The 25,171-nt window shown below is 38.7% G+C and overlaps 4 protein-coding genes and 1 long non-coding RNA gene across 7 annotated transcripts; 3 read left to right on the top strand and 2 right to left on the bottom strand.

The window, feature by feature from the left end:
- Positions 1–1,132: 1,132 nt before the first annotated feature.
- LOC111465440 (putative chloride channel-like protein CLC-g) lies at positions 1,133–6,434 on the top strand. The gene is made up of 7 exons (XM_023109819.1): positions 1,133–1,465; positions 1,556–1,756; positions 2,978–3,155; positions 4,051–4,313; positions 4,485–4,754; positions 4,838–5,972; positions 6,144–6,434. Exons 1-7 carry the CDS (start codon positions 1,323–1,325, stop codon positions 6,276–6,278), a joined length of 2,325 nt encoding a protein of 774 aa, XP_022965587.1. The 5' UTR covers positions 1,133–1,322; the 3' UTR covers positions 6,279–6,434.
- Positions 6,435–7,135: 701 nt separating this feature from the next.
- Positions 7,136–11,557, top strand: LOC111465461 (arogenate dehydrogenase 1, chloroplastic-like). The gene is given in 4 exon segments (XM_023109850.1): positions 7,136–7,358; positions 7,360–8,421; positions 9,419–10,403; positions 10,780–11,557. Coding segments are annotated over 3 exon segments (2,043 nt in total). The 5' UTR covers positions 7,136–7,332; the 3' UTR covers positions 10,374–10,403; positions 10,780–11,557.
- Positions 11,558–12,092: 535 nt separating this feature from the next.
- Positions 12,093–20,730, top strand: LOC111465753. 3 transcript variants are annotated; one of them, XR_002714270.1, is made up of 4 exons: positions 12,093–12,566; positions 12,697–12,815; positions 13,148–13,638; positions 13,712–13,881. It is a non-coding gene; the product is annotated as an uncharacterized LOC111465753 (long non-coding RNA). The 3 variants fall into 3 exon arrangements; XR_002714268.1 differs by lacking the exons at positions 13,148–13,638; positions 13,712–13,881 and adding an exon at positions 20,587–20,730 and having other exon boundaries at positions 12,095–12,566; XR_002714269.1 differs by having other exon boundaries at positions 12,095–12,566; positions 13,148–13,881.
- On the bottom strand, positions 14,596–18,787 carry LOC111465495 (heparanase-like protein 3). The gene is made up of 9 exons (XM_023109897.1): positions 18,118–18,787; positions 17,800–17,836; positions 17,402–17,585; positions 17,170–17,318; positions 15,877–16,107; positions 15,605–15,794; positions 15,390–15,515; positions 15,143–15,242; positions 14,596–15,049 (listed from the first exon to the last, which is right to left on the bottom strand). The coding sequence occupies exons 1-9, from the start codon at positions 18,361–18,363 to the stop codon at positions 14,678–14,680; spliced, it is 1,635 nt and encodes a 544-aa protein (XP_022965665.1). The 5' UTR covers positions 18,364–18,787; the 3' UTR covers positions 14,596–14,677.
- A 1,177-nt stretch (positions 20,731–21,907) lies between the features above and the next one.
- LOC111465698 (prostatic spermine-binding protein-like) lies at positions 21,908–24,668 on the bottom strand. Its single transcript, XM_023110210.1, has 3 exons — positions 24,339–24,668; positions 22,562–22,620; positions 21,908–22,474 (listed from the first exon to the last, which is right to left on the bottom strand). Exons 1-3 carry the CDS (start codon positions 24,456–24,458, stop codon positions 22,123–22,125), a joined length of 531 nt encoding a protein of 176 aa, XP_022965978.1. The 5' UTR covers positions 24,459–24,668; the 3' UTR covers positions 21,908–22,122.
- Between the last annotated feature and the right edge of the window lie 503 nt (positions 24,669–25,171).

Here is a 25,171-nt window from a genome sequence, read left to right as displayed (position 1 = left end):
AACGAAACACTCTTTATTAAGGGTGTGGAAACCTTCTCCTAGTAGACGCTGTGATATCCCACATTGGTTGGGAAGGAGAACGAAACACTCTTTATTAAGGGTGTGGAAACCTTCTCCTAGTAGACGCTTTTTAAAGTTTTGAGGAGAAGTCTGAAAGGGAAAGTCCAAAGAGAATAATATCTGCAAGGAATGTACTTAGGCCGTTACATATATAAACTAACTTTTCGAGTTACTGATATTGACATGAAATAGGATCGAAAAGGATTTTATGAATCTCATTAAATGAATGAGACGTGAAGGCATTAAATACATAGGCCTATGTTAGGGATATACAATGGAGTAGGACACTCTAGTAGAGTTAGTCACAATCAACATAATTTTGAATGGGCCAAGGCACCAAAATCTCACTTAATCTAAAATTCAAATCATTTCATTTATTTACAAATATTCTAATTATTATTTTTTTTTTTTGAAAAAAATAGTTGTAAATAATTAAATCAATCATTTTTTTTTATTGATAAAAGAGAATATATTATATTCATGAAGGGATACATTTGAATTTGAAAAAAAAAAAGGTAGAATTTTGGAAAAAGTTTAATTTAAAAGTCGGTATCGAGATAAATAAATAAATAATTTATTTTACCTAGCGGGTAGATATTTATTTTTCAAACGTATTTTTGTATTGAATCTATTCTTGCATGCGCATAATCTTATTTCAAAATAATGTTTTTTTGTTTCAAAATTACGTATTTATGATTTTAACTAGTCGTCAAATAACCCTCGTCTTATAACAAACACAATATAAATACTATTATATTGTATTTGTTATAAAAATAAATTTAATTTATTATAAAAATTTGGTTTTGATTTTTCAAGCTCGATCACTATCTTAGGTTTTACCCGCTCCCAGTATAAAAAACCTAATTTATAGTATGAATCGACAATTTATACTGTAATTATCATTATCTAAGAATGTGTGATAACTCTGATTAATAACCGAGCTTAAACAATGTTAATGTTAGGTATGTATTAAGTTATATCCGCGATTATTTAATTAAATTAATGGGTAAAAATTATAACTTCCAAACAGAAGAATATTGAAAGAAGTTCCAAATTTATTTTTGTCATTCTCTTATTTAAAACTTAGTAAATGGTCAGTTTTCATTCTTTCTTCTTGGAAATGAAAGACAAGAGAGAGACGAGTAAAGAGTGCTTGGGCCAAATTAATCCAATAAAATCGATAAGGTAAGGCTTCTTCCAGTCAACCAATTGGATACCCATTTCGTTTAAAATCACAATTCTGTGTCAGAGGAAGGTGGTCGATGGATGCCGCCAACCCCAGCAATGGCGATGAGGAATCCATTATCACTCCCTTGCTTGCTCCTCAGAAATCGCTCGTCAATTCTTCCTCACAGGTCGCCCTTGTTGGCGCTAATATCTGCCCCATTGAAAGCCTTGATTACGAGTAAGTTCAGTTCTTTGTTCGTGTTTTCTTCTTTTCCCCCTTTGGATTTCCCTGATGGGGTTTTGATTCATTGTATCTCGTGTTTTACAGGATTTTTGATAATGATTTCTTCATGCAAGATTGGAGGAGTCGTGAGGATTTTCAGATATTTCAATACTTGGTTATTAAATGGTTGTCTTGTTTCTTGATCGGTCTGATTATGGGTCTTGTTGGGTTCTTCAACAATCTGGCAGTGGAGAATATTGCAGGGAAGAAGTTTGTGGTCACTTCGAATATGATGCTTGAGGGCAGGTACTGATTTCGTTCATGTTCTTCTGTGCTTCTGTTGATTGAAATCTTTGCAATCTGTTCTGTTTGTTTTGGTGGAAATGGGTTAGTATAAATATGATTGATGTACTGATTTCATTAAGTTCTGAAAGAAAAACTACGAGATCTCACGTTGATTGGAGAGGGGAATGAAGCATTTCTTATAAAGGTGTGGAAACCTCTCCCTAGTAGATGCATTTTAAAATTGTGAGGCTGCGATATGTAATGGCCTAAAGAGGACAATATCTGCTAGCGGTGGGTTTGGGCTGTTACAAATGGTATTAGAGCTAGACACTGACTGGTGTGCCAACGAGGACGTTGAGCTGCCAAAGGGGGTGGATTGTGAGATCTCACATTGGTTGGAGAGGGGATCGAAGCATTTCTTATAAGGGTGTGGAAACCTTTTCCTAGCAGATGCGTTTTAAAACATTGAGGTTGACTGAGTTGATGTTGGATGCCCTGCCTTGGGGCCAAAGCAGACAATATCTGCTAACGGTAGGCTTGAGCTGTTACAAATGATATTAGAGCTAGACACTGAGTGGTGTGCCAGCGAGGACGCTGGCCCTCAAGAGAGGTGGATTATGAGATCTCATATTGGTTGGAGAGGGGAACAAAAACATTCCTTATAAGGGTGTGGAAACCTCTCCCGAGCAAATGTGTTTTAAAACTGTGAGGCTGATGATAATATGTAACGGGCCAAAACGGCCAATATCTGCTAGCGGTGGGTTTAGACTTTTATAAATAGTATTAGAGCCAGATACTGAGCGGTGTGTTAGCGAGGACATTAAGCCCCCAATGGGGATGGATTGTGAGATCCCACATTGGTTGGAGAGGGGAATGAAGAATTCCTTATAAGAGTGTGGAAATCTCTCGCTAGCATATGCGTTTTAAAATTGTGAGGCTGACAGCGATACGTAACGGGCCAAAACGAATAATATCTATTAGCAGCGAGCTTGGGCTGTTACAAATGGTATTAGAGCCTAGCGAGGACGCTGGGCTCCTAAGGAGGGTGGATTGTGAGATCCCACATTGGTTGGAGAGTAAACCTCTCCCTAGCATACGTGTTTTAAAAATGTGAGGCTGACAGCGATACGTAATTGGCCAAAGCGGACAATATCTGCTAGCGGTGGGCTTGAGTTTGGGTTGTTACAAAAACTCATAACCATTTTCCAAGGTATATTGATGGAAGTCTGAAAGTTCTTTCAGGTATTGGATGGCTTTTCTTGTTTTCTCTGTTTCAAATCTACTTCTCACCCTATTCGCATCTGTCATTACGGCACTGATCTGCCCTCTAGCAGCCGGCTCAGGTATACCAGAAGTAAAGGCTTATCTGAATGGTGTGGACGCCCCTGGAATATTATCGCCTAGGACATTGTTAGTGAAGGTAAAACAGTTGTTTGAACATTTATCGTTGTGTTTCAGATATCTATAACCTCGATTTCTTACTGTCATCGTAGAAACATAGATAGGGTCGTCGACGGAACGAACAACTTGTTCCTTTTAGATTGAATTATGCTTTGAGGTGTAGTGCCTGGTTAAGACAAATCGAGTGTTCCTTCAGCTATTGTACTTTTTAGTTGTAGAGTTGCTCCTTTGTTTGAAGCGTGTAGTAAAGTGTGATGCCCCTTTTCATTTCCATCAAGTAAGATTACATGTTCGGTTGATATGAATTCTTGATTTTGTTGCCGTTTTAGAATACATCGTCATTTAGTAACGTCTGAAGTTACTCTTAGCGACCCTTTAACAAAGAGTCGAGTAATTTAGGATGGTTTCTCTTTTGCAAAATTTTTTGGAATAGAGTCTATGATACATCAATAAAGTGTAGAGCATAGGTAGTTACATCTCTGGGTTTAGAGCATTTTGTTGTGACTGGTTGGAGAAGGGAACGAAGCATTCTTTGTAAAAGTGTGGAAACCTCTCCTTAGCAAACACATTTTAAAAATCTTGAGGGGAAGCCTGAAAGGAAAAGCCTAAAGAGGACAATATTTGTTAGCGGTGGGTTTGGGCTGTTACAGTTGGTATCAGAGCCAGACACTAGTCAGTGAGGACGCTGGCCCCCCAAGGGGGGTGGATTGTGAGATCTCATATCGGTTGGAGAAGGAAACGAAACATTCCTTGTGAGGGTGTTGAAACTTCTCTCTAGGAGACATGTTTTAAAATTGTGAGGCTGACGGAGATACGTAACGGGCCAAAACGGACAATATCTGCTAGCGGTGGGTTTGGGTTGTTACGTCCTTCCTCTTGAAGCTAGAGTCTCATGAATATGGTTTGATTGCCAGATTATTGGCAGCATTGCTATCGTGTCGTCGTCTATGGTCGTTGGAAAAGCTGGGCCTATGGTTCATACAGGGGCATGTGTTGCATCCTTGGTAGGTCAGGGGTGTTTCAAAGTATTTGGTTTAACTTGGAGATGGCTATACCATCTCAAGAAGGATCGAGATAGGCGGGATCTTGTAACATGTGGTGCTGCTGCTGGAATCGCTGCTGCTTTTCGTGCTCCCGTTGGTGGCGTGTTGTTTGCTTTTGAAGAGATGGCATCATGGTATGTTTAATAACTGGGTATGTAGCCATGGGCTGCATATATTTTTCGTTTTCTAGTCTGTTTTCGCATCATTATTTGATTCGAGCTGCGTTCGTTCGGAATCTTAGGAGCTGTGAATGCTGTGTTAGCATATTTGAACGAACGACCTTCTGACGTTTACCATCGTCACAGGTGGAGAAGCGCCCTTCTGTGGCGAGCATTTTTCACGACGGCTATCGTTGCTGTCATATTACGCTCACTGATCGATGTTTGCTTAAATGGATTATGTGGATTGTTTGGTAAAGGGGGACTCATAATATTTGATACCTACTCAGACTTTCCCTCATATCACCTCAAAGATCTACCTCCTGTGCTTTCCCTTGCTTTCATTGGAGGCATTCTTGGAAGCTTTTATAATTTTCTTTTAACCAAAGTTCTTCGTGTTTACAATCTCATACACGAGTGAGTTCTTTCTTTATTGTTCGTAAATGCTACGAAGTTTTTTGAGTTTTGATTCTCATTGTGCTCCGTTTGTTTCTCTCCAGGAAAGGCATTGTTTACAAAGTTTTACTGGCTTGCTCTGTCTCGATTTTCACGTCATGTCTTCTTTTCGGATTACCGTGGTTCGCATCGTGCCAACCTTGCCCATCAAGTGCTCGAGAAATCTGTCCTACGATAGGTCGATCGGGTAACTTCAAGAAGTTTCAGTGTTCTCCCGATCACTACAATGATCTTGCAAGTCTCATATTTAACACCAATGATGATGCCATAAAGAACCTCTTTAGCAAAGGCACAGAATCTGAGTTTCAATTCTCATCAATGCTCACATTTTTCGTTACATGTTTTTCGTTGAGCGTTCTTAGTTACGGTACGGTTGCTCCGGTTGGCCTGTTTGTTCCTGTTATTGTGACAGGAGCTTCTTATGGTCGTTTCGTTGGAATGGTTGTCGGTCCATACACGAACCTTAGCCATGGCTTCTTTGCCATATTGGGTGCTGCTTCGTTTCTCGGGGGGTCGATGAGGACGACCGTTTCTTTATGTGTTATTATGCTCGAATTGACCAATAATTTGTTGTTGCTGCCTTTAGTAATGTTGGTTCTCCTTATTTCCAAGACTGTGGCTGATGCTTTCAACTGTAATATTTACAACCAGATCATGAAAGCCAAGGGGTTCCCTTATCTAGAAGGCCATGTTGAGCCATACATGAGGCAGCTGACTGTTGCCAGTGTGTTAACAAGTCCACTTCAATTATTTTGTGGCATCGAGAAGGTTCGTAACGTAGTAAACGTTCTCAAATGGACGAGCCATCACGGATTTCCCGTCGTCGACGAGCCTCCTTTCTCGGAATTCCCTGTTTTATATGGTCTAATTCTCAGAGCTCATCTCATCGTGTTGTTAAAGAAGAAAGCTTTCTTGTCGGTTCCAACACTAGAATCAGACAGAAAGGATGCCTTAAAGCTATTATCAGCTGATGATTTTGCAATGATGGGTTCGGGTGATGTCAATCGGATTGAAGATATTCAGTTGACTGATGAAGAGATGGAGATGTTCATCGATCTACATCCATTCGCTAATACCTCGCCTTGTACTGTCTTGGAGACGATGTCGTTAGCAAAGGCTTTTGCAATTTTTCGAGAAACTAGTTTAAGACATATGCTAGTGATACCTAAGGCCCCCGGGGTGAGTGACTTTCACGTATCTTTTGATGATGAGTCTCGTTATTTCTTTGCACCTAAGGAACAACACGAAGTAGCATTGGATGTCGTCGACACGAGTTTCATAAGTTTTTATTCATTGTTCTTAAAGTTTTGAGTTTTAGAACGTTTGGCTAACGTGTTCACCTTATTGCAGAGATCGCCTGTGGTCGGTATATTGACTCGGCACGACTTCATGCCGGATTACATTCTGAGTTTGCATCCATTGCTAGAGAAGAGCAGATGGAAAAGGTTAAGAATCAAATTTCATCTGAAGAAAAAATTCTTCTAGTGGATCACCAAACATATAGAAAAGGCAAGTGATCAACAATCACTATCACAGGAACTGTTAGAACAACACATCATAAAAACTTGGTAAAAATCTCCAATACTCCATATTTTTAGTTATAAACTCTTCTAATTGAGAAAGCGCTCTTCTTAGTAATAAACTCCAAAAGTTTCGATCTTTAGTAGTGGGACAGCTATCGTGCGACACTTTCTAACTTAGTGAATAGGTGCCGTATGATAAACGGTTTGTATGGACAATTTTGACGCAGTTTTAAGCCTTGATTTATGTTTTGAGAGAAAATATTTTATAAAACATGTCGAGAAAGCAAGATGTAAATGTCAATTGCATTGAAAATATGTATACAAGAGAGTTTACAAAAGTGGGTCGAAGAGGTTTTATGACTACTTGGCCTCCCTACCCTAAACAAGCATGATGCTGATACCACACTTCGTCTTGACTTCCCTATAGTACATTTGAAGGCATTTTATGTTGGTCAGAAGCCCTAAACAATTATGATAGTAACACCACACTTCGTACTTACCTCCCTATAGTACATTTTGAGACATTTCATGTCGGCTACAAGCTCTAAACAAGCATGATAGTGATACCACACACTTCGTACCACAAGTCCTAAACAAGCATGATCGTGACATCACACTTCGTACTTGATTTCTCTAATAGTATATTTTGAGACATTTCATATCGATCACAAGTTTTAAATAAGCATGATCGTGACATCCTAAAGTTGCTACCATCTCCATAACATAACTTCGTGTTTCGAGACCATTATTAGAGGTGTATATTAAAGTTTTCTATTGATTTAGAATTTGATAAATGTAACTTTTAGCCAACACATTTTGAAAATGGACAGAAAGCTTCAGAAACAACGTGAGCCATTAAAGAAATGCCAAAAGAAGAAAACGAGCCACACAAGGAACCTGAATCTTCGGGACAGCACGCATTCTTGAGATCCTGTAAATCCCGTTCGTGGCCCTGCACTTTTCATTTATCTTAATCCCCTCCGTTACGGCGGCGGACCGGAGCAATTTCGCCACCTATGCTGTTGCCGTCTTCTCTCCGACACCTCTCCGGCCGTACCTTCTTTACCTTTGTTCTCTCACCACCGTCTCTATAATCCCAAGCCCCTTCCGATTCTCCCCTGTTTTCAGTTCTTTCCCAAACCCCTTCTTCGAATTCGCGCCATTGATGCTGCGCAACCTTACGACTACGAATCCAGAATGGCATCCCGTTTTCACAACTCCGAGAAGCTCAAAATCGCCATCGTTGGGTTTGGTAACTTCGGTCAATTTCTCGCTAAAACAATCGTCCGGCAAGGTCATACCGTCTTGTCTCATTCCCGAGTTGACCACTCCGATGCGGCTCGTAAGCTCGGGGTTTCGTTTTTTTCCGACCCGGATGACCTTGCTGAAGAACACCCAGAGGTGATTTTGCTCTGTACGTCGATAATTTCAACTGAGAGTGTTCTCCGATCGTTGCCATTGCAGAGATTGAAGAGGAATACATTGGTAGTAGATGTGCTTTCGGTGAAGGAGTTCCCGAAAAGCTTAATGCTGGAGCTATTGCCTCCGGATTTTGATATAATTTGTTCTCACCCAATGTTTGGCCCTGAAAGCGCTGCGAAAGGGTGGAATGAGCTGTTCTTCGTTTACGAGAAGGTTCGAATTGGGTCGGATGAATCTAGGGTTTCACGCTGTGAGAAATTTTTGAGTATTTTTGAGAGAGAGGGTTGCAGAATGGTGGAAATGAGCTGTGTGGATCATGATAGATATGCGGCTGAATCGCAATTCATTACTCATACGGTTGGGAGAGTTTTGAATATGTTGATGTTGGAATCTACACCGATTAATACTAAAGGGTATGAAACTTTGTTGGATTTGGTGAAGAACACTGCTGCAGATAGTTTCGATTTGTATTATGGTTTGTTTATGTATAATAAGAACGCGATGGAGATGATCGAGAGATTGGATTTGGCTTTTGGAGCTTTGAAACAACAGCTTTTTGGGCGATTGCATGATATGGTAAGGAAGCAATTGTTTGGAAACGGTGAAAAATTGCAAACATTGCCTGAAAATCCTCCTCAAAATGGGGCTTCTTTTGCACTGACATCTTATCTGGAAGCTACCAGGCAAGGTCCCATAGTCTTTCCTTTCAATGATGCTTAGATTATGCTTTTGTTCTTTGGTTCAAACATCTCAATGGTGTTGTATGTTGGTGCTTTATTTGCTGTGCAATATGTTTGAGGATTGTTGGGAGGGAGTTCCACCTTGGCTAATTTAGGGAATGATCGTGGGTTTATAAGTAAGGAATACATCTCCATTGGTATAAGGTCATTTGGGGAAGCCCAAAGGAAAGCCATGAGAGCTTATGCTCAAAGTGGACAATATCATACCATTGTGGAGATCTGTGATTCCTAACATAGTATCAAAGCCAAGCCCTTGACTTAGCCATGTCAATAGAATCCTCAAGTGTCGGACAAAGAACTTGCTAGTCTCGAAGGTGTAGTCAGAAGTGACTCATGTGTTAAACAAAGGGTGTACTTTGTTTGAGGGCTCCAGAGAAAGAAGTAGAGCCTCGATTAAGGAGAGGTTGTTCAAAGGCTATGTAGACCTCAGGAGGAAGCTCTATAGTGTACTTTGTTCAAGGGGAGGATTGTTAAGGATTGTTGGGAGGGAGACCCATATTGGCTAATTTCCGATCATGGGTTTGTAAGTAAGGAACACATCTTCATTGGTATGAGACATTTTGGGGAAGCCCAAAGCAAAGCCATTAGAGCTTATGCTCAAAGTGGACAATATCATAATACCATTGTGGAGATCCGTGATTCCTAACACAATATTCACATTAAACTTTTGGGTCGTCTTTCTTTTTGTGTGGATCAATGGTGGGTTGGTTTGGTAGGGAGAGTTAGAAATCAATTTCTTACAAAGATGTTCATGTTAGTAAAATAGTTTGAACACGCTAATCGTTTCGATCCACGTTAATTTCCTGAATATTATGTGATGTTTACATCCTGATTGGTTTGAATTGTGATTTGTTCATAAAGGGTTAGGCATAGAAAAAATTTTGTGCTGTTCCTTGTAAGTGAAGCTTCAGAAGAATAAACCCTCTCTATATTTCTTCAGGTTTCAGGACCTTCCTCCAACTTATGACATCAAAGCCACAAAACTTGAGGAAAATTCAAAGCTCAAAATTGCTGTTGTTGGATTTGGTAACTTCGGTCAATTTCTTGCCAAGACGATAGTAAAACAAGGTCACACTGTGTTAGCCTACTCGAGGTCGGACTACTCAGACGTAGCAGAAGAGATGGGCATCTCTTACTTTTCTGATATGGATGATCTATGTGAAGAACACCCAGAAGTAGTTCTTCTATGCACTTCCATTCTTTCAACAGAGAAAGTTCTCAGATCATTACCTTTTCGGAGATTGAAACGAAACACTTTGTTTGTCGACGTACTTTCCGTGAAAGAATTTCCAAGAAATTTGTTTCTTCAAATTTTACCCCCGGACTTCGACATCCTCTGCACACATCCTATGTTCGGGCCAGAGAGTGGTAAGAACGGGTGGAACGATCTTTCCTTTGTTTATGATAAGGTTCGAATAGGAAATGAGGAATCGAGAGCGTTCCGTTGCAACTGCTTTCTTGATATATTTTCGAGTGAAGGGTGCCGAATGGTGGAAATGTCGTGCTACGATCACGACCGGCATGCAGCAGGGTCACAGTTCATTACCCATACAATGGGGAGAGTTTTAGAAAAGTTGAGTTTGAGCTCTACACCAATTAACACCAAAGGTTATAATACCTTGTTGGACTTGGTGGCGAACACTTCTGGAGATAGCTTTGATCTTTACTATGGTCTGTTTATGTACAATGCAAATTCCATGGAGCAACTCGAGCGGTTGGACTTGGCTTTTGAAGCATTGAAGAAGCAACTCTTTGGCCGTTTGCACGACGTTCTTCGGAAGCAACTTTTTGAGAATACAAATGACATCATAGACGCACAGGAAGATTTAAAGATAATGCCATATCAGATCGGCACTGCTGCTCTAAGCTTCTCTGATTCTCGTGATCTTCGTTAAGAATTGACCTTCCCTTTCACTTCTTACTCTGTAAGTAGTGCATAAATTTACTTCCTTATTTAGGCAGAGAGCTGCATTGATTATCTGTGCTTGTTTTCATTGTTCTTAAAGTTTTCACTTAGAGAATCCTCAATAGAAACTATTTTATGTTTTCAAAATTTTGCTCGGTTTTTTTAAAAAATAGGTAGAAGTAGTGTTCATAAGCGAGCGGGTTCGTTGGTGAACATCATCTATCTGGATAAACTACCATCCTTCTCTTGCTATTTGACTGTCTTTAATTGAATGCAATGCCATCTTAGAAATGCAGTCTGCTTAATTCTCTCTGATATTAGCTTTATATCATTCCCTCATTTTCCACAACCATAGAAAATCTAGTTATTTCTGTTGTATTTGGGTGTTTTTTCAGGAGTTCGGCGTATCGTTCAGCCACTACATTTCTTCGCTTGTTTTAGGTTTGCTGGTGATGTACATTTGTTTTAGCCAAGGTCGTCTAGACGCCTACCGAATCAGCCATGTCGACAGCACGGTTGGTTGTAAGCAAACTCTTCCTAAATTCGATGACTGATATGAACTGATATAAAACTGCTGCAGGGAGAATGGTGAGTAATTTAGGTGCAATCTAGGTAAGGAGCTTTTATTAACACTAGGAGATGGAACAGGATGAGTTAGAAGTCATAGTAGGAATAAATTCTGGATTAGACATGGAGGTAAGAATATCTTCTGGATTTGAGTTGGAAGAATTTGGGTTCTTTCTTCTTTATGGTTCTCAAGACAATAGAAATCCTCCATTTTGTGTCGAGGAGAAAGGGGGCGCATGGAGGAATCTAATTGAATCAGATCAAGGGTCCTAATCGAGTCCGACTGACCTTACTTTTACTGGTTCCCGCCTCTTGTAATGCGATCAACCCACATTCGAGGAGAAAGGGGTGCATACAATTCTCGCATGGAAGAACCTAGTTGAACCGGATCAAGGGTCCTAATTGAGTCCAACTGACCTTCTTTGGTTGGCTCCTGCCTCTTGTAACATGGTCAACCCGCAATCGGTTATACAAATTATTGTAGAGTTTTTCAGGAATGTATTGAGTTCAAGTTTGTCCTAGTTCTCAATCATTTTGTGGGTTTGTATCACTTGAATGCGGGATATTCAATAGTTGTATCAAATAAACTTGATCGGTTAACTTCTACCGTCCTACTTTAGTCCTTCTAGCCTTCTTTGCATCGCTATTGATTTCTATAGGTCTTCTCTATGCTTGCACTTCTAATCAAAGCCATCAGGCTGCAAAATTTGTCTCCTCCACTTCAATGATACATTTTTCGTTCATTTATTTTTACTAAATTTAATATTAATCGAATGTTCTTGAGTAAGATAGTCAACTCAACCTTGGATTACTAGTAGCACAAATGACCCATCACAGATCTGTTTTTTGAAATTTTTTTTAGGAAACATGGTTAGACAATTTTAGCAAGCTATTTGGTAATCATTTTTTAAAAAGTAGATGTTATATGCTAGCAAACAATAAGACTATAACACGGTTAGTATATAATTCATACGAGTCTAATTGTAAACAAAATTGATCGAAAGTAATTTGTATATTCTAAAGATTTCATTTCATGTTCGACGACTCAATTGGAGAATTATGAGTGTACGTTCATGAGCTGAGCCCTCCAATAAGTGTGCATAATTGGGACAAATGGCAGGCTCAAAGTCGGCAGACTTACGTGGCCCGGTCAACCCCCTCCCACCCCCAACCATCGCCGCTCCTTCAACCCACGTCTTTCCTTCTAGCTCTTCCCGCTAAAACAATAGACCCCATAATAACAACACTTCACCCCAAAACTCGAAACCTCAATGGCGGAATTCTCAGTTCGACCCCATAATAACCCCTTTCTCCTATCATTCGCTTGATTTCTCATTCCCATCTCCTTCGATTAACCATCTGAGTTCACAGTGGCACCAAGGAGAGAGAAAATGTCAAGGTCAACGAAGAGATTTCCCCTGTTCTTTTCCGTCTCCGCGTCGATGAATCGGGCCGAATTGGGTCCATTACGAAATCTCAAAACGACTCGAGCTATGGAAATGGATTGGATGAAGTGGGGTTTGATTCGAATTGGCCGCCGCGGAAGAATGTTCCTGATAGATATAAATTGATCGGAACCCCAGCGCTTGCCTTCATTATTTGCAACATGTATAAGGTTTGTTCCTCTGTTTTTTTTGTGAGTTTTGGATTTGATCGAATGAAATGTTGATGGGTTTTGACTTTCGTTATGATTTGTTCTGGTTTGAGATGTTTTTGTGTGTGTTTGGGATTTTTTTTGTTGTTAGATCATTGGTTGCTAGAATTCCAATGTCGCGCCTGTTTGGGTGGAATTCTTCTGTGGCTGGATTGGTTATGCCTTGTGCCAGTTGCCTGGTCGGTGGCTTGCCAAGATCTTTGGAGGGAGGTCAGTATTTAACTATCATTGTTAGCTGGTTTATTGTTTCTTTAGTGAACCCATTGTTTTCTGGTGTTTTACTTGATCATTGAATTCATTGGCTGAATATTAAGAACTATCAACCATTTTGCAGCAGGGATTCTTCATAGGTTTCCTATAAATAGATTTTGTGATAGAAATTTTGAAGTGTTTGTTCGAGATGACTTGTTTCCTTAACTTTTTGATGATGATTTTATTCTTTGTTTTTCACTTTTTAAAATTTGGATATGGTTTCATCGTGGTTCATAGCAGCTGTTGATAATTTATCCTCTTTCTTACAACTAGAAACCATTTAAATTTAGGATTCTATCCTCTCACCCCGGGCTTCAATCATGGCGCTCTGTATCTCGAAGGTCTTGGTAGGATTCTTGCTGCAGTGGATCTCCCCTGATTTTGGGAAAGCTGGTGGTCGCGAGGGTAAGAGTTTGAGTTTGAAGCGCTTGAACCCCGAACCATCTTTTTTGGCCGTTGTTCCAGTCGAGCACTCTCTTTTCTTTGTCATCGAGCAGCGGCATTCTCTCAAAAAAGTAGGCGTTTAATCCAATGATTGCCATCTATAGAACTTCTTTAACGAAGAAAAGGATCATCTCTCTCGATTAGGAACTCTTAGTGGAGCGGATGGCGAGATCGAAGCTTCATTCTACCAGCATTACTCTATTTGAATGAATTTTTTGAGTGACGAGCATTGCATCGCAGTTGGCCACAGTGTGGAAAGATGACACTCCAACAGTTTCTTTTCAAGAAGCATTCCATTCATAATTTGTGTGATCCTCTTCTGTTTTCCTCCATGTAGGTAAGAAAGATTTCCCCAACAATTGCCTTTGTGTTCCCTGCAGTTTGCATGACTTTGTTCTCTGTTGATTTAGGATTGCCTCCCTGGAAGGTGTAGGAATATTAACCAGTGACTTGGCCCTCTCTAGTTTTGCGTTATCTGATGACAGTCTCACGTGGACACTTTCGATTCTTGGTTTGTTTTTCGAAGTGTTTGGATTGAATTTCCTATTTTTCATAAGGTACCCATAGAATTCTCTCTTTTTTGTCGGACTCTACTGTACTCATCAAGATACTGTTATTTTTTGTAAGTAAACTCTATAATGTCCTAAGATCGATCTTAGCAAGTCTTATCTTCAAAACTATCTTCCAGGCATTACGAACACTATCGAAGCAATACTCGGGAATGTAGGAGTTGCTTTCGCTGACTTTCTTCTTGATTCAACTCATCTTGGAGTTTTAAGTCGGCAACCTTTTTATTCAATACCACGTTTATATTCCATTCGTATTCGTGGGCTTCTTAGCACATCATCAAAATTTTCCATGAAGTTCTTGAGGAAAAGTCCAATACGAGCCATCAACTCTATCTCCTCCTACAAAAAAAAATTACAATAGAAAAAGTAGTTCTTGCATGGCTTTGATTTCGGTAAGAATGGAAAAAATTCAGCAACCCCAAAAATCTCGTCAAACAAAAGATGGAATTCCAATATTCGGAGGCCTTCGCTATTTCTTCTAACCGTCAACCTTTTCTTCTCCGAGAGTCTGACCATCTTCTTGATTTACTAGTGGAAACTAGGGATTCGTAAGAACGGCAAAAGAATCGCTTTCAATGAAAATTACTCTCTGTCAAGGCCGGAATAATCTCACAAAAGGTGGATTATTCCCCGCCCCAAAACTGACCTGTTTGTATCTTCGGCTTATCATGCTACCAACGGGATGATTTTCCATTAGTAAATGTATTTGTTCACCTCGAAAAAAGTTAACTAAATATGACAATTGTTCTCTTATTAGAAAATCACCAATCTGAAACTGATTTTCAGTTCCATACATCGCCTTCTATTCTATCTGCAAGCAGGGAGAACAATATTTGGCATGTGAATGAATACAATTGAAAAGGGAGCCACCATTATTGGTTCAGATGAATTTACATACTGAGGTTCCAATGAAGGTATGTTCCCTGATGAGTTTACAGACAAAATCTTTCCATTTAGCAGCATAGTTTGACAATGCAGGTTCCCATCCTTAGCTGTTAGATGATATTCCTCTCTGAATGCTTCGCCTTCAATACCATGAGGTCGAGGTATTCGAATGACCTTCGGTTTATGGTTATAGGATCTATGTTTATGGTGCAACCGTCTCGTTCTGTTGTATGAAATTGCAGCATGAACTGTGGTATTACTGTCTAGGTTGAGCAGTAATAACGTGAATCCTTTCTGTAAGATTGAAAAGTTGAATAAGAGTCGAGAAACTCGGTTCATTTACTCATTTTCTTGTTTTTGCATTCGGTTATATGGATTTCTACTTACAGACTGCTTAGAACAATGTGCATACGCTCGTATTTTCTTCGTCCCGTTAAAGCTTGTGGACAGAACATTTCTTCCCATCAAGCGATGCCATAGGAGTGCACTGAAATGAAGAAAGAAAACGAAACAGGCAATGCTAATCGTTAGGATAATTGCCTAATAGCAACGGGGAAGAAATGAAGCGTTTAACGTCGGAAATATTGCTTCTGGTTGAAGCAACTTTCAGTAGAGAAATCCCAATAGTACTCACCTGTAATAGTCTGGATTTGGTTCGAAGGTGGTCGTGTTCAGTAAACCATAGTTTCCACCGATCAAGGTTTGCCTGCAGTACGTTTTCGTATCGAAGGCGGCCGACATACCCAGCTGGTCCAAGTACCTGAAAAAGTACACACATAAAAGACCTATTTAGAATGAAAAGGTCTTAAAAAAACCACACATGGATGTTTTTTCCAGAATCTAGATTACCAGAAACTAAAGACGAATGCATTTGTGACCAGATTATGGCCACTGTTGTAAGCCCCTCCAGCTTCCCCAACCCATGCTTTAGCTGAAGTAGGCGAGTTTCTTAGGATCTCATGGAGCTTGTAGAATGTATCGGCCATACCGTCGAGATAGGATGGGTCAAGAATCCTTTCGACGAGATGCTCATCGACTCCTGTTGACAAGATATAGGTTCAGTGTGAACGCACTTTGGACATGAAACTTCGTAAAACTCTTATTTGGCCAATGGATGATACCTGAACCTAGATTGTATATATGGTGTGTGACAACATCTAGTGATTGGGTTGTTTTGTCAATGAATTCCTTGAACCAATTTTCATCAAAGAATCCTCCGGGAGATATGATTAACGGCTTATATTCAATATCCTTGTAGATACTTTGGACCATGTTCTGAAGAGCAATTGTATCAGACGCATACTGCTCTGCGGTGACTCTTGTTCCAACTCCATTCCCACTCAATTCATTTCCTAAGCATAAGGAAATGGATAATCAATCATAAATTAGAACATATGAATCCTTATGAGTTATATGAGATAGAACTAACAAAATTCCAATTCTCTATTTTTGTCTATGTGAGATCCCACGATCCCACAATCCCACGTTGGTTGGAGAAGAGAACGAAACACCCTTTATAAGGGTGTGGAAACCTACCCCTAGCAAACGCGTTTTAAAAACCTTAAGGGGAAGCCCGAAAGGGAAAGCCCAAAGAGGACAGTATCTGCTAGCGGTGGGCTTGGATTGTTACAAATGGTATCAGAGTCAGACACCGGGCGATGTGCCAACGAGGAGGCTATTCCCATTAGGGGGGTAATAGACATGAGATGGTGTGCCAATAAGGACGTTGGGTCCCAAAAGGGGGTGGATCTGGTGGGTCTCGATTGGAGAAAGGAATGAGTGTCAACGAGGACGTTTGGCCCTGAATGGGGGTGGATTGTGAGATCCCACAATCCCACATTGGTTGGGGAGGAGAATGAAACACCTTTTTATAAGGATGCAAAAACCTTCCCCTAGCAGACTCGTTGTAAAAACCTTGAGGAGAAGCCCGAAAGGGAAAGCCCAAAGAGGACAGTATCTGTTAGCGGTGGGTTTGGGTCGTTACAAATGGTATCAGAGCTCGGGCAATGTGCCAACAAGGAGGCTATTCCCTGAAGGGGGGTAGTAGACATGAGGTGGTGTGCCATTAAGGACGTTGGGACCCGAAAGGGGGTGGATCTGGTGGGTCCCGATTGGAGAAAGGAACGAGTGTCAACGAGGACGTTTGGCCCTAAATGGGGGTGGATTGTGAGATCCCACAATTCCACATTGGTTGGGGAGGACATTTGGCCCTGAATGGGGGTGGATTGTGAGATCTCACAATCCCACCTTGGTTGGGGAGGAGAACGAAACACCTTTTATAAGCATGTGGAAACCTTCCCCTAGCAGACTCGTTTTAAAAACCTTGAGGGGAAGCCCGAAAGGGAAAGCCCAAAGATGACAATATCTACTAGGATATGATATCAAGCATCAAGAAAACAAGTAGCAGTTCTTACCAAGCTCCCAACCATGAATTGTGTAGTTCTTTTTAACAGTATAGCGTATGAACGATTCAGCATTCGTGTGATCCCAAGCTCCTACAGCAGACCCATCCGACGCAATTTGTCGTCCATTGAGAGCGTTTAATCCAAAGATAACCTTCACTCTGGATCGACTCAAATAACTTCAGCATTCAACTTTTGTGAAATCCAACATTATAAGAGCAAAATAGGATGAAACTTTCATTACCCTCCTTTCTTGAAGAACTCATTCAGTTCATCCCATCTTTTAGTGGGTAAGCAACCTTGACTGTAACCAAATAATTCTGTGGTGTTTCTTGATAAATAAACGCATGACTGCTGGTGATCTTCAGTTTCATATATGATCTTATCTTGCAAAGTACCACCCAATCTAAGCTTGAGGGGTTTAAATTCTGCACCATTCATGAAAAGCTATTAGTTCTAGTTCGAGAAGACTTGAGTTACTTAGTAGAATCCGTGTCCGAATAGGACCAGTGAAACCTACCTTTTATATTAGAATGTTAAATTTTAACTTGTCGAACTCGTAAACGTACGAATCGACATAGATTATATAAGCATAGATCTTTGTAGTCCATCTAGACTTATTAGGCATAAAAAAATCCAAACCTTTGACTGCATTTAATAGAACGTTGTTGCCTAGATCCTGCAATTGAAAGACAAACAACAGGAACTTAAATATTTTAAGTACAGCTCTAATAGATCATAGGAAGACATTAAATAGTCAGGACCTTATAAGAATGATACACGAAATGCAAGAACATCAAAGAACTTCCACTTTTCATATGCAATAAATTCACAAATAATGAACACCCAGATGCCAAAACTTGAAAGTACCACCACCAAAAGACATCAGCCTTTCATAAGAACAGACGTAGATCGATATGAATGAGCTTGAAAATCATTAGAAGTTTTTGAAAAGGTTACCAGATTGAGCAGAGAAGCTCGTCCCCAGCTGCAGGTTCCATAATCGCATTTCTCAGGAGGCCACCAATCAAGTGTAGCACAAACGAAATCTTCATCGATACCTCCAATGGCGGATTTCCCATCAATCAAAACCCTCCCTCGCACAAACCCATCTTCTTCTAAACCCAAACCCTTGGAGTTCACAGAGCCACAAAACAAGAAACAGACCCAAAAACAAAACCCCACGAGCCAAACACGAAAACCCATCCCCAAAAACTGGCTGAAATGGCGGACAAAGCTCAAACGACAGAGGAGAATCCCATTAATAAAGGGAAGAAGAGGGAGTGTGAGGAAAGGAAGAAACGAATATAGAGTGAAGAGAACTTATAGAGACTTGGAAACTAAGAAATGAAGAAGAAATTAATGGAGCATTTAACGACATGGATGGCAGATCTGCATTAAAGAAATGGCAGAAATGAAACCCATCTGTGATTTTCTTTTGCTTTTGTGCCTCTTCTAGGGAAGGTAATGCTCTGTTCTTTTTTTTTTCTTGTTTGATGGAGAGATTATGAAGAATGCTTAGAAAATGGGGGAATTTGGTAGTGATTTTGACAAGCTTTTGGTTTTTTTTGGCTTTGAACTTACTCTTATGTGCTTTTCACAGCTCTGCCATTTCAACTAATTTCTCTTCTTTCACTGTTCTTGTTTCCATCTTTCTAAATTTTGAACTAATTCCAATATTTGCTTTAACTTTCATGGAACAATTGTATTTCATATTTTTATGCGTATATATGAAACTATTTCTGTTTTTAGTTCGGAAACACGTGAACGTTGTCAAATGGGTCTTTCACGATTTTGAAATTTTGAGTTGGTTCAATAAGTCTCAAAACAGCTAAGACAAGTACGCCAAACTAGGTAGAGATCCTCGCCCCGAAGATAATGGAACTTACTGTCCTCTGAAACTTTATATCTAATCAAACTTAGATGCATGCTAGACCAAATTCTCTCTCAATCACCTTTCGTTCCCTAATTCGTTCGAAAAACAAGGCATCTCATCTTGCTCGAGAGCAAAAGAGTATTTTTTGCTCAACTTCTTAGGCTCGAGAACAAAAGATATTTTATGGAATTGGATTAGATTGTGACCGCATGCACCTCCACCAAAAAGAAAAAGTTGATCACAGGTCATATTAGAGTGCATAAAATAAAAAATTAAAAAAAGGCTTTTTTTTTTTTTTTTTTTTAGAAGAAAATTTGGATAATAATTGAATAAAGTAACCAAACATGTGATCTTTGTATAAATCATGACCAAACAGATCAAGTTGGACAGCTACCCAGATTTTTTTTATTAAAAAGTTTGTTCTTTTACACTTTTTTTTTTTATTATTATTATTTTTTTTTTTTTATGGAATGATCGAGGTTCAAGAGCTTAGAACATTAAAATATTGTACTAAGAAATCCATTGGGGACACCTTTTGATCCTAAAATATTAGTGTAGGGAGAAGTAAAAGTGTTTTTTCTTTAATGCATTACCCTAAACCCTAAACCGGAGATTAAATAGTTTATTGAGGATTATAGGCACCTTCAATCTAGGGTTTTATTGTAATGTTTTTATAAAAAGAAGAGTTCGAAAAATTCAAAATATAATTTCTTAATCTTCCCCTCGACCAATTATTTTGATGATATGATCAAAACATAGGGTGGGTGACCTAACTCGGTTCAAACTTTTGGTAGTTATTTAGCCATCTATGTTTTTCCGAGCTACTTTTATCCACTAAAATTTTCAGACTTCTTTAAAGCTACTCCATTCTTAGACCGTGCTACAAAAGTCGAGAATAATTATTCTTCAATAACACTTACGATGATACATTAGCTTAGTAATATAGCCCTCGACCAAGCTGAGCATATGACTTAGTAGCTTACTCTCTCAACCAGAGAGTAGCTACTTTGGTCGAGTGGTTAGAGGTTCAAATCTCTCCTCCTAAGTGGTTGAACTAAAAAAACACAGTCATCATACATTACCGTGTATGGTTTGTAACTAAAAGTTGATGTCTTAAAAACACTTAACCCTTTATACGATAAAAAGGTATTTTAAACATGACCTACAAAGATTACGTACTTGTTTGGAACAACTTTTACATGTTGTAATGTTCTTAAACCGTTAAAAAGGTATTTTAAACATGACCTACAAAAATCGACAACATTACATTATTTATGTTCGTGAGATCACGTGTTACATAACAGCCCGGTACGTTATTCAATAAATATTTAGTATGTATGTACTCTATCATTTATTAGGAAATAGATCTAACATGGCATTTATGATTAAGGAATGGGAAACATATCACACCTTATTTTCTTCATTTATGTCGGGCTTTTCATATTTTCTACCTTTTAAGATATTTATTTATTTTTATCTTAGATTTCGATGTTTATTCAATTTAAAACAACTAAGATCATTAAAAGAAAATTTCGTGTTTCAATTGGTTGCAGGTTGCAGTATCGAGAGCCTTCAGTAAAGGTAGACATGTATATCTCGATAGTAGCTAACTGAGTATGAACAATTACATGAAAGATGTTGAACATCGATTCTTATCTTTCTATCCTCGATAAAAAGAATTATTTTCTTCAGTGAAAGAAGAAGGATGGACGATTGATGTGGCGAAGCTTAACTCACGATTAGGCACGGGATGATTTGTAGGTAGTTTGTCTCCTAATTCCTTGTCTTATAAAAAATGATTAGGAAATTAAAATAAAAAATTTAGAGATTAAAATATAAATTTTTAATGTACATAATATTTTGTATTTTAGATCATTTTTATAAATAATAAAAAAAATCGAGGATTTTTCTAAAATTAGAAAAAATTTAAATATATAAATACAAAAATTGTTATATTTAGATCTTAAATAAAAATATTAGTTGGAAAAATGATTTCACGTGTCCCCACTATATCAAACTCAACCAAATAATAATAATAATAATAATAATAATAATAATAATAATAATAATAATAATAATAATAATAATAATAATAAAGGACTTGTCAGTCGATCATTAATGGCTTCTGCGATTTTTGTTCCAGTATTTTTAATTTTTAAGTGTAGATTTAGTATTAATTAATTTGTTCAAATAAGTTTTTTTTTTTTTTTTTTTTTTTGTTAGTTTACAAATTTTATTCATATAATTTAAAAAAATTGCTTTAGTTTTTATGATATTAAAATTTTAATTTAATTTAGATTATTGGGTTTTGTTTTAATATAACCTAGATAGTTTTGAAAGTTTTAGTTTGATCCCTGCGAGAGACTGGAAAAGGTCAATATATACGAGAGACTAGAAAAGGTCAATATCTGTGAATGTGAAGTCTCTGGAAAAGGTATATACGAGAGACTAGAAAAGGTCAATATCTGTGAATGTGAAGTCTCTGGAAAAGGTCAACCTCTGTGAATACATATATGAGAGACTGGAAAAGGTCAATATCTGTGAGTGTGAAGTCTCTAGAAAAGGTTTAGGGAGTACATGAGGAAGTCTCCTTGAGTCATTAGATTAAGGCACACAATTTCATAGATAATTTCATTTGAAATCGAGATGGATTCTCCTTTTGTGGACTCACACCGAAGCTTGTGTTTTGAACTCACGAAACCCAAAAACTAAATTGTTGTCTTTAATTTTGAAGCTTGCAAGTGATAAGGAGAATTTGATAAAGTTTGATTAAATCTATGATTAAAACGGATCCATTTACACCTCTAACCTTGAATGGAAATTTGTTGTGTTCATACCTTAATCGAATTTGGTTCTCGGTTTTGGTCGAGGAATCGAAAATATAAAGGTACCAACTATTTTAGCAAAAGAAATTGTTACATATAATATGGATCCACAACATCACAACACATAAGAAGGGAAGTTCATTACCAACAAGGGCAACAACAATGTTTCTACCCCTAAACCAAAGGCTAACACAAGCTAAACTCCCCTCACTACTCCAAACTCGAAACTCGAAACTCGACAATGGGGAGAGCCAATGGACATCCTCACTTCCTCTTCTTGGTGGGTGGCTGAGGTGTTTCCTCCTCGTCGTCTTCATCGTCGTCGTCTTCTTCCTCTTCCTCATCGCCATCGTCTCCATTGTCGTCGTCGTCGTCGTCGTCTTCATCTCCATTGTCGTCATCACCTCCAGCTCCTCCATCGCCATTTGCTTCAGGGTCATCCTCGGGATCACCGTCATCTCCTTCTTCACCTCCGGAGAAATCTTCATCATCGTCATCGTCATCCTGATCATTCGCGTCATCGTCGTCGTCATCTTCATCGTCGTCCTCGGTTTCACTGCCATCTTTGTTTTCCTGGTCGGGGCTTTTCTTTCGGTGAAGTTCGGCAAAAGGGAACCTAGAAGAGGAGAAAATGCCAGTAATCTCAGAACCAACCTAAACTTATTTAAAGTGAAAACACATAAATGACATTAAATTTCATTACATTTCCTCAATTGCAGCAAATCCTGGTAGAGCATTGGCATCGTTTAACAGAGCTCCTGCCTGAAGAACAAACTGAATTAAAGTCTCAAGTAAATTGTTTCTTATGGTCGGAATTGTCCTAAACAAGATCAAGAAATTCCACACCAAATAATAAACTTCAAAGAAGATTCGAAGCAAAGCATCGGATTGAAAAACAAGACTTCCAGTTATGGCTGGACTGAAACGTCTAACCAGATATGACTCGTCAAGCCGAATTGTTGGTTTAACGGAATAACTAAATAAAATAGATAAACCCTTCTCCTCATCTTAGGTCGACAGATCTTCTTCATTGAAAGATCCCCTTTATGGATAATACACATTCCAGTTCAACGAGCCTAATTCTAATTGTTTTGTTCAGAAGCAAACCACGGGGCGGTTTGTCCTATTCAGATATTCACGACTAAAAAACACTGGATTTCTTTCGGATGGGCCCTAAAAGGAGAAGGAAGGTTGGAATGCCAACAAACGTCTATTATGCAATAGAGTCACAAAAATTGTAGGACGATGTGAGAATGTTAAGTAACTTGAAATCAATAGTCACCAAAATTAAGGAATTCAAGTGAGATTCTCTGTCCCGTTCTGTAACGAGTCGATTGATCCAATGAGATGTTGGGACATGAAGAACTTGAGAGTAACAAAACAAGTGCATTTGAACTTCCTCAAGTTCAGGAGCCAAAAAGGAAAATACCCAGAAGAAATCAGAAAGCAGGAGTTGATTAGATTATGACTATAAATTCTAATGAAGTGAAAATCAACTTCCAGCAAGAACCACCAAGTGCAAAGGATAGCTATAGTTTGATGAACAAAAAAGCATTTGAAATGAACAAGATTAGATATCAATCAAGCACGCTCAGAAACGAAATTGACCGATCTACATAGCAGCAAAGGCATTTCTGTACCCAACCCATCAACATGGAACAAAAAGCATTAGAAATGAACAAGATTAGACATCAATTGCCGTCAGCCTCACGGTTTTAAAACGCGTTTTACCAGGGAGAGGTTTTCCACACCCTTATAAGGAATGCTTCATTCACCTCTTCGACAGATGTGGGATCTTACAATCCACCCCTTGGGGATCTAGTATCCTCGCTAGCACACCGTCTCTAGCTCTAAAACCATTTGTAACAACTCAAGCTCACCGCTAGCAGATATTGTCCGCTTTAGCCCGTTATATATTGCCATCAACCTCACGATTTTAAAACGCATATACTAGAGAGAGGTTTCCACACCCTTATAAGGAATAAGGAATGCTTTGTTCCCCTTTACAACCGATGTGGGATCTCACATAGCGAGTATAATTTAACTATATAATGGCAAAATCCTAACAAAGATGTCTTGTTCTTAGCCAAAACGTCACCAAAACGTGAGAAAACAACATGCCCTCCATCCACATTTATCACTAAAACAAACACTTCGCTTCAAAACAGGTCAATGTTTATCATTTTCAGCTAAAATTTCACGTATGTAGCAGCACCCAATAAAGAACAATGACAGAGAAACCCCGTTGTTAGTAATGGAAACACCATAACCGGAGAAGAAAACAAACGAGTTAGAGTAAAACTAGAAGTAACAAAGCGAAAGCTCTTGACCTACAAACACCAATAAAGTAAAGAACAGCACAAGAAAATCCAAAGGGCAGAGAAACTTAAGCTCCTAGAAGTAAGAACAATGACTAAAATCAGTGGAAACCATAAAAAACTAAAACCCCATCAATGAGTAATGTGAAAATGAGGGTTTACCGCCGCCAGAAGGCAAGCTAGAGAGTTTGCAGTGGTGAAAACAGTCTCCACCGCGATTGCTTCCAAAACAGAGCGAACCCACATGGTTCTGTCGACGAAGCCCACGCCGCCCAACTCCATTGCCGCAAAAATAAGCTCAAAAGTGGAGGGAAAGAGGCACTAGCAAGAAAGAGAGAGAGAGAAGGAAACTCGCAGAGAGAGTGAAAGAGAGATGGGCCTGGCAGTGATTCAGCGAGAGAGAGAGAGAGAAGGTGAATGGGTTTTCTGAGATTTGGGAGAAGAGTTGGGTTTAAGACCAGTTGGGGTAAACCCTAGGCTTTGGTCCGATTAGGGCTCTTCATTTTGTTTGCTACTGAAATTATATATATATATATATATATATATATATATATATATATATATATAATTCACAAAATTTGAAAAAAAAAAATATTTTTTATTTTAAGTAGAAACTCGATGTCAAAATAGTTAACTAGTTGAGTTGTACTTAAGTTAATATATATTTTTTTAATTTTTGAATAATATTTGACAATAATAAATATTTTGACGGTTTAATTTATATTCAAAATGAAAGTCATTTTTACCCTTAACGTTAATATGTAATTATTTAATCTCTATAATTTAAAATTTATAGTAACTATTCATCTTGGAGTTATTGAATTAGGTCCAGAGATAAGTCTACTCGACCCAAATCCAAAATAAGTTTAAATGGTCGTGGACTTTAGGTAAAGTCGCCCATGGTTCAATGAAGGCTAACCCTATGAGACTCGACCAAGACCAAGAGTTTGACTCATGGGCGTCGATTAGAAATTAAAAACGATAGAAAATGATTT

The sequence above is a fragment of the Cucurbita maxima genome, unplaced genomic scaffold (genome assembly GCF_002738345.1).
Source record: "Cucurbita maxima cultivar Rimu unplaced genomic scaffold, Cmax_1.0 Cma_Scf00029, whole genome shotgun sequence".
Lineage (NCBI taxonomy): Eukaryota > Viridiplantae > Streptophyta > Magnoliopsida > Cucurbitales > Cucurbitaceae > Cucurbita > Cucurbita maxima.
This window is presented reverse-complemented; position numbering and strand designations above follow the sequence as displayed.